The 8860-nt window shown below is 51.2% G+C and overlaps 1 protein-coding gene across 1 annotated transcript in view; it reads left to right on the forward strand.

Annotated features, from left to right (window-relative positions):
* The window catches only part of USP28 (ubiquitin specific peptidase 28), a gene marked incomplete at both ends in the record, with an annotated part of 12218 nt that overhangs the window by 2137 nt on the left and 1221 nt on the right, over positions 1-8860 (forward strand). The window contains 13 exon segments of the mRNA XM_008937193.1: positions 491-618; positions 777-872; positions 1700-1873; positions 2377-2591; positions 2839-2909; positions 3211-3424; positions 4664-4879; positions 5400-5539; positions 5728-5913; positions 6455-6550; positions 7361-7539; positions 7635-7713; positions 8099-8193. Coding sequence (XP_008935441.1) covers positions 491-618; positions 777-872; positions 1700-1873; positions 2377-2591; positions 2839-2909; positions 3211-3424; positions 4664-4879; positions 5400-5539; positions 5728-5913; positions 6455-6550; positions 7361-7539; positions 7635-7713; positions 8099-8193 — 1889 coding nt within the window.

Genomic DNA, 8860 nt, shown 5'->3' on the forward strand with positions numbered 1-8860 from the left:
TTCTCCGAATCTACTACACCGACTAGCTTGGACTTAGGCTAAGAGAGGATGAGGAGACGGGTACTGCCTGGGGGCTTGGGTACTGTTCTTCATCATTGCATGTGATCTGCATTGCACGAGAACTCTCTTGGAGGCTCTCAGCTGACAAGCAGAGTTTGTGTGGCGTCTGCTGGTTTTGTAAGGTGTGGTGCTGGACCCGTTAATAATCTGTCACACTGGGTGCATCAGGCAGTGAGAACTGACATTCTGAAAGCTGTTACGAGGCTTTTTCACAGTAAAAACCTAAAATGGAAGCAGAAATTTTAGTCTCGTAAAATTTGGCTTGGTGATTAGTCACTCTGCAAACAAGATAGATTCTAACTCAGGATTTAAAGACAAAGAGACTGACATTTGGGATCGTTCTGAAATCATTTAGGAAGAGTCTGAAATGTGCCATTTCACAGCCCTCTTAAACCAAGTCCCTTCGGGGGCGTTTCTGCTGTTGTTGCAGCGCTGGTTTACCAAACTGCCGCCGGTGCTGACCTTTGAACTCTCCCGATTTGAGTTCAATCAGTCACTAGGACAGCCAGAGAAAATTCACACCAGGCTGGAATTTCCCCAGACTATTTACATGGACAGGTGAGTTGTTCTGTTGTACGGGACGTTGGAAGCTATGGCTTGCTTGCAGTTAAAGAAAACAGAACAGTTGTACGAGTGAGCAAAAGGAAGGATTCTAAAATATCTGTGAAACGTTGTGGGTGCTGGAAGTAAACAAATCCTCTGTATTTTTTGTTTAGGTACCTCTACTGCAGTAAAGAGCTTATTCAGATGAAGAGGGAAGAAATGAAGAGGTTGAGGGAGAAAATGGTGCTTCTGCAGCAGCAACTGGAAAGGTCAATAGTCAGCCAGCTTCACTTCTGTTCCCTGTGGATGTGTGAAATGCTTCCTTTAAAAGGCATTTTCCAAAAACAGGGAAACTTGGAGGGAAAGCAGAAACGGAACCGGGTTTGTTCTGAGAAGCGTGGAGTGAGGAAGTGTGCTTTTTAAAAGCAAACTCCTGGCTTTGATGGTTTCTGGACGTTACTGATGCTGTTAAAAGACTGCATTCTTCAAACAGCATGGTTGTTGCTGTCTGGCTGCATTGGCAAGGTTCCATGAGGAAGCCCAGTCACGCATTAAAAAGAACCTATGTTATTTTTTATAGCAGAGGTCCGCTCTGGCTTAGAGTTTGGCATTGTTTACTTGGGGAAGGGAGGAGAACAATTGGCAAGATCTCGTTTATGCGCAACCAGATTTCACGTTCTGGGTGCTTTGTGTAAATGTCTTTTTCAGTCGGCATTAAACTTCCTTCTGGTGCTGGGTGCTGTGAAAACACAGTTTGTATTTCAGCCCATGTGTAGCATCCTGCAGGGCCTGGCTGGGCTGGAGTTTGCTGTCTCCACAGCAGCCACGTGGGTTTTGTGCCTGGAAGGGTGCTGATATCACACCAGGGTTTCGGCTGCTGCTGGGCATGGCCCCACATCCCTCAGGGCTCGCAAGGTGGGAGGTGGGGAGTTGAGTCCCTGTGCATCACTGGGGTTCTTCCCCTTCTTCCTTCCTCCCCTGCTTGAACCGTCTCTGTCCTGACCCGGGAGTTCTCCCTGGTGTTCTGCTGTTGTCTCCTTGGGTTTCACGGCACCGCCCGTCCCTCCCTCAACGCGGCGTCTCGGCTCCTCCATAGGTACCTGAAGTACGGCTCCGGCCCCGCCCGCTTCCCGCTGCCCGACATGCTCCAGTCTGTGCTCGAGTTCGTCACCACGAAGCCCCCTGGAGCTGCTCCTGCTGCTCGGGGCTCTCGCACGACTCCCCCGCAGCCCCAGGCCGAGCCCCACGTCACAGACCTTCGGCCGAACAGGTTAGTAAACAGAAACACACGTCATCCACGGGAGGAGGCTTCGCCTCCCACAACGTGCTCGGGGCCTGCGCTCCGCAAGCAGGCTCTTTATCCGGGCCCTTGTGAGCGTGGTGCCGCGACCTGCGAACGCCTCTGCCGGCACCCGCCCACCACTGTGCTCCTACCTGGGGCCTGCCTGCGTGTGTGAGCATCACACTGCGTCCAGCCTGCTGCTCCTTTTCCAAAAGCATCACCCTATTCCTGGTCTAAGCAGTAATTCTGAGTTAAGTTATCTGCTCCTTTTCATTCGGCTACTAATATTTTTGCTTCATCGACTGGTAAATGACTACAAACCTGGCCAGCACGGTTGGTTGATGCTCTAAATTGAGCTCAGTAAATACACGAGTGTGGGAAGGAGTTATTAGGACTGCTGCTTTTGGAGCTGTGCACATGGAGTTCCATACCAGAAAAAAAAAAAGAAAGATTGAAAAAGCTGTCCACTGCTCTTGGCTTTTGCTCCACAGCACACCGGAAAGGAAGGATGCTGGGACTGAAGATAGGGCTTTCTTCCCGGGGAATTCCTCGCCGCAGCACACACCAAGTGCGCCTTTCCAGCCCTCTCACTCATCAGCAGAGGTGTTGGAACGTCCAGCTCCTCACGTGGTGTCCGAGGAAGAGCTGAACCTCGTCCAGACGTGTCTGCAGCGATGGAGGAACGAGATCGAACAAGATGTACAAGGTTGGTCCCAAATCTGTTGTGATTTCTCTGTTGAATGCCAGCCTGATTTCCTCAGCCTGTTGCCTCTTGCCTCAGCTGTGCTCATCCTGACCCCCCAACTGATCTCGTCCATGTTTCGGCTCTGGTGTGAAGCGTGTTTCGCAGTTATTGCACAGCTTCAAACTTTGTGAAGCACAAGGGGCCAGAGTGGCCGGCTGAGGAGTCATTAATTTTTATGCATTTCTCTCATTCTCAACGTTCTTGGCAGATCTGAATGAGTCTATTGCCCGAATCAACCTGTCCATTGAACAAATGTACTGTGACCCTCTCCTCCAACAGGTAAGAGATGCAGCTTCATGAGGTAAATATTAAATTGCTGATATTTGGGTTTGTGAGTAGCTGTGAGTTTAAGCTGTCCACTTTATTGCATTTTAAAAATCCCAGTGATGAAGCAGAAACATCTGCCTGAAAATCTTGTTGCTTTTTCCCCTTGCAAGTTAGTTCTCACAAGTAGAGGAGGTACTGTGTGAGTTAAGAGTCCTGTCCCAGCCCACAGCGGGGGACAGATACGCAGATTTGTAGAGAGGTCCCAGTCATTAACTGCAGGTCCATCTGAAAGCCGTGCCCTGTGAACTCGCAGGTTCCCTACCACTTGCACGCCGTCTTGGTGCATCAAGGGCAAGCCAACGCCGGTCACTACTGGGCCTTCATATACGACCAGCCTCGGAAAAGCTGGCTGAAATACAACGACATCTCCGTGACGGAGTCGTCCTGGGAAGAGCTGGAGAGAGACTCCTTCGGAGGCGTGAAGAACGCCAGCGCCTACTGCCTGATGTACATCAGCGACCAGGTGTCCCGCAGTGCGGCAGGTACCGGAGCTGGCACTGCCAGCTAAAATCCTCACCCCAGACAGACATGAAGTCGTTTGCCCTGAGCTCGATTCATTCCTGAATGCCCGCTGGGGCTGTGTGCAAATACTCCACGCCCCGCTGGCCGCTCCCAGCGCCCCTCTGTGGCAGGTGGGCCTCCCTTTGACTCTGTATTGTTTATGTGACAGTGTTCCTTTTACAAGGGCCTGCGAAACTCCTCCTACTTCTTCTTTTCCCATTTTTATCACACTTTTTTCACTTGTGGGCTTGTTTTTTAGGGATATCAGTATGCAGAACCTAAACAGCCCCTTTTTTTATGCAGCCTTTCCCAGTGTGTGAGTTTCTGGTGACAGTGGCTTAGACCTACGAGTATATTAGAGAGCCAGTGTATAAACAGTAATGTGGAGAAATAACTGTCCACGTGGCACTCTCCGTGGCAAGCAGCTTGGGAGGAACCCAATAATTTCACACATGGAGCATTTTGCTGTCGTAACTAGAAAGAAACAATGGGGAACTGTCATTCTGTTCATGGCTAAGTATGGCTGCTGAGGGGCTGGAGGTTGTTCTTTGCCTTCCTATGACAGTTCTGTTTCTGAAATGAACTCACGGGGGTTTATTTCTCCTGTTTTGTTATTTTTTAAAAATGTTTTGCCTTTACAGTCGGTCCCTAACAAATACCTGGTGTGGAGAAATGTCAGGTTGCTTTTGATCCATTTTCTGACATCTCCAAAGCTGGTACTACCTGAGCTTTGTGCTCTGTTAAAACTCAGCACTGAAGTAGACCTAAGAAGTGCTGGTAAATCCCAGCCTGACCCTTACACTGTGAAATCGAGGCAGTTCCCAACCTATATGCCACATAGCATGGCAGGTGGGGTGTCTCCAGCTGAGCTCTGATTGTTCTGCTGCTGGCAGTTTAAATGCTGCTCTCTGTCCAGTTGTAGCCCTGGAATAAAGATGAGTTTCTGAGTCTCTGTATCAGCAGGTACTGCTTCCGGAATCTCTCTGTGAGAAATGCCCTCCTGTGGTAGAATAAAACTGGGGTTTGTTTCAGATAACTCTGCAGAGTTGTCTTTATTTTTGCACTTCTGCTGAGGAGTCATCTTAAATTACAAAGGCAGTAGGAAGTTGGGTTTTGTTGCAATTTATCTGTCAGGCAATTTGATGGTGGCTTGGCACAGTATTGCACGTTTGCTTTGTCTCTCGTGGCCGTGCCCTGTGACAACGCATTTCTTCCAGATGAGGCTGGCGGCTCGGAGGTGGGACGGTTCCAGAAGGAGGTTGAGGCCTTGCCCCCAGAGCTGCAGCACTACATCCAGGAGGACAACTGGCGCCTCGAGCAGGAGGCCGAGGAGTGGGAGGAGGAGCAGTCCTGCAAGATTCCTCAGATGGAGCCTTCGCCAGCTTCGGAATCACAGGACCTCTCTTCTGAATCGGGACCAGGTAAGACCATGTCTGAATTCACAAACCGTGTGGAAACCAGTGGCAGGTAGCTGCTCAGAAACCCCACCATGTGGGAGCCTCTCAGGAGCTTCCACATCTCATGGAGAAATTGTTGCTGAGTAGCAAAGGCAGCTGGCAGAGGCACTGTCCTGGCAGTACGAAAGGCTGCTCTGCTGGTTTTGCACGTGCATCCTTCCAGGCTCATCACCAGCAATGCTCTTTTCCATTCATTTAATCATAATGGGCTAATCTCATTTCACTTACAGCCTTTTTTTAAATAAATATCAAGTAGAATATGCTCGAGGGCTGTTCTCTGGAGTGGGAAAGCACTAGCTGGCAATCCCTGATGGCCTGTGCCGCTGAAAAGGGGTATGCAAAGCTTACAGTGCCGTGCCCTCACCCCCGGGACCACTGCAGCTGCTGTAGATCCTGCACAGACAAGCCACAAAACACGTCAGAACGAGAGAGGAAAAGTTGTCTCCCAGCCTGTGCTCAGCAACACCACCCCTCTGTCTGGCAGATCAGTCGTCCGTCTGCGAGCAGCATGTGCGCTCCCTGTCCTCCGAGCACGCCCTGATTGCCAAGGAGCAGACCGCCAAGGCCATCGCCAACACCGCTGATGCCTACGAGAAGAACGGCGTCGAGGCAGCTCTCTACGAGGTACGAGCCAAGCCCTGGCCCAGTCAGCCACCCACGCTTCTCTTCATAGGATTCTTCTTGACAGACCTTTGCGTTTTCCTTTTCTATGTAACTCCAGCCGTGCTGTGTTCACCTCGGTCCCCTTTTGCTTTCCTGTATTTTGCGTTGGTTTCTCTTACTCTCTTTCTTCTTTCTCTTCCTGGCCACAGCCCAAGGAGGTAGAGCCAACGAAGGCCCACCCAGGAGAAACAGCCCTCACGGTTCAGGCAAAGCCAGCACAGGACGCTCAGGATGCAGAGTCTGCTGCCCAAAGTAGCTCCCAGGTCTCTGAGGTGGAAATCCCCAGCGTGGGGAAGATTCCCGTTAGATCCGATGCAGATGGATATAACGAGGAGGTACAGGTCCCAGCACAGGGCTTCAGCACTGCCCATCACAAACCTGTAACTGGGCAGTTCGCTGGCTTTGAGCTTTCCCAGGGTTGGGCACGATGGTGGCCTGGCACGGAGACAGCCCTGCGCACGCTTGCGAAGCGGCTCTGTACCAGCGCTCAGTCATCGCATCTGTGCCGTGCTCCTGCGAGTCTCCTTCCTGGCACACCTGTCAAAATTGGCCCTAGCTGCACAGGGCCTGGGCCACAGTTTCATCCCAGCATGGCTGGGGCGATGGATGCTCTCACTGGCTCAATTAACAACAGCAAGGCTTGGACTGACCAGCCCCTAGAGCTTTAACCACGTAACAAACCCCTGCATGTTCAGTGCACATGGTAGATGGAGCAAGCAGTACACAAGTAAATCACAGCTCTGGATTCACAGGATTTCATCCAAACCTTATCTTTGGAAAGTTCTTCCTGTTCTTCACCATTGCCTTCTCTTCTCTCCCTGTCTGTGACCCTGTGCCTCGTTCTTGTCTGTATGTTTTTTCTTGCTCTCGTGGTAGGCGATGCTGAGTCCAGCCATGCAAGGTGTCATCCTGGCTATTGCCAAAGCCCGCCAGACCTTTGATCGGGACGGGTCTGAAGCAGGGCTCGTTAAGGTATCTCGTCGTTTGCAAATCCAGCAGCACCAGGGTTGCTCCTCACAGAATGTGGGATCTGTGCTGCCCTGACCTGTTGCGAAAGTGAGGGAGCAACCTGTGCAGTTTCTTCCAGTTAGTGGCCTTTCTGTCCTGCATTTCTGTCTCTGCTCTCTTGTTGAGACAATGTATCCCTGAGCTCTAAGCAATTTTTAGAGCTTGTAAGAAACTCCTATCCCCAGCAGAAACAACCACCTTTTTTTCCTTTTTAATTTTTCACTATCCTGCCTATTCTGTCAGAGTCGGAAGTCCTCTCAATCTGGATAACAAAAAGTAGACTTTTTTTTTTGCATGCCTTACGGCTTCATCAGAAAACAAAACAGCACCCCTGAAACTTATTTTTGACCCTGAATACACACACTGGTGGTGACCTCTCTTGTAAAATGTGTCCTCCAGAAACGTGTGTGTTGAACTGAGGGATTTGACGGCGCAAGCACTGCTGAATGTTGAAGCTGGGGTTAGATTGTACAGGCAGGTAGATTTAAGTAAAACTGCTGCATGGGAGAAACCATTCCTGAAGCTAATCTACAGAGTAGGAATCACAAGACACACTTGCTACAGGTACAATCGGTTTTTACAGCCTTGGCACTTGCAAGAGCATGACCGAAATTACAGTGGCCACATGGCCCCCTCTCTGAAGGGTGTTCAGACAGCTCGGTGCTTTTCAGTCCAGGAGGGATTGGAACGGGGACCCCGTTGGTGCCGGCTCGGCGCAGGCGCGGCGTTCCGCAGGCAGGGGCGGAGGTGTCAGCGCCCGCGTGTCGTTGGCAGGCGTTCCACGAGGAGTACTCCCGGCTCTACCTGCTGGCCAAGGAGACCCCCACGCCCCAGAACGACGCCCGCCTGCAGCACGTCCTCGTTTACTTCCTGCAGAACAACGCGCCCCAGCAGGTGGTGGAACGGACCCTGCTCGAGCAGTTTGCGGACAGGAACCTCAGCTACGACGAAAGGTTTGTGCCGCAGGGCCCGGGAGGAGGTTTTTCTCGCCTGGAAGCAACCTGATTTGCATTCTGATTTTACTCTTGTCTCTGCTTACACGGAGCAGATCAATCAGCATTATGAAGGTCGCACGAGCAAAGCTGAGAGAAATTGGTCCTGACGATGTCGATATGGAGGAGTACAAGGTAAGGGGCCGGAGGGCTGCCCCAGGTCCCTTGTGCTGTCGCGGTGCGGAGCCGCAACACCAAACACCGCGGTCATTGGCACGCCTGTCGGCAGCTTCCATGCTGTCCAAAGACTGTCTGCTCTGCAGAAGGGTGCTGAGAGGGAGGACAAATACACCGTGAATCTCCTCAGCTTCAGGGAGTGTCTGTGGAGGTCACAGAGCCATAGAATGCCAGGTTGGAAGGGACTTTAGGGTCCAGCTACACCGATTTATGTGTTGCTCACTTAGACACGTTGAAACCCTCGAAAGGGTCAAACGCGAGACGCGCCGGCGTTGCGAAGGGCTGTGGAAGGCGTGGGCGGGAAGGGGGAGGCTGATGCTCTCCTCTTGCTGCTCCTCAACAGCGATGGCACGAGGACTACAGCCTGTTCCGCAAGGTGTCCGTGTATCTGCTGACGGGGCTGGAGCTCTACCAGAACAGAAAGTGAGTTACTTTGCTTCCTGTGTTGGAAAGAGAGAAGCTAGAAGTCAAGGCCACTTTGACAGATCTTGCTGACCTGTGATGGCCAGCTGGCATTCAGCCTGGTGTTTGAAGCCGATGGGCTTGCTGTTTGCCTTGCTAGTAGCCCATTCTAGAACCCACAGTCAGGCATGGTTAACAGTTCAGATACGATGCCAAGGTGCTGGCCAGCTGTCTGACAGGTTCTGAGTTTACCCTAATTTACCCCTCTGTCACACAGAGCTTTATATTCCCATTTCCAGAGATGGCTTTACAAGAACAATTGCCATTGTTGGGTTTTTTTTTTTTTCCTTTTTTCCCCCCTTTGGACTGCTCCATTAAAGTGAAAATGTCTTGAATTGGACACTATGTGTAGACACATGTTCTGGAGTACTCTAGACTCTCAAGAACTTTAAAAGGGCCTTCTCTTCTCCCTGCTGTTTCAGAACCTGTATTTTACAAAAATAGTGCAGCATGGAGAGGGACCATTTAATGCAGGCTTTGAAGTTTGAAAAGGGATTTGTCCAATCCAGAAAATGAACTGGCTTTCCAGAAATGTCCTGTTTGGCCTCCTGCTAGCTACCAAATGGAGAGTATCTCTGGAGCTGGCAGGACCAGCTGCACGGCAGCGCTGGCCCGGGCAGGACGGGGGGGCTGACGGCTCTTT

The sequence above is a fragment of the Merops nubicus genome, unplaced genomic scaffold (assembly GCF_000691845.1).
Source record: "Merops nubicus isolate BGI_N331 unplaced genomic scaffold, ASM69184v1 scaffold34953, whole genome shotgun sequence".
Taxonomy (NCBI): domain Eukaryota; kingdom Metazoa; phylum Chordata; class Aves; order Coraciiformes; family Meropidae; genus Merops; species Merops nubicus.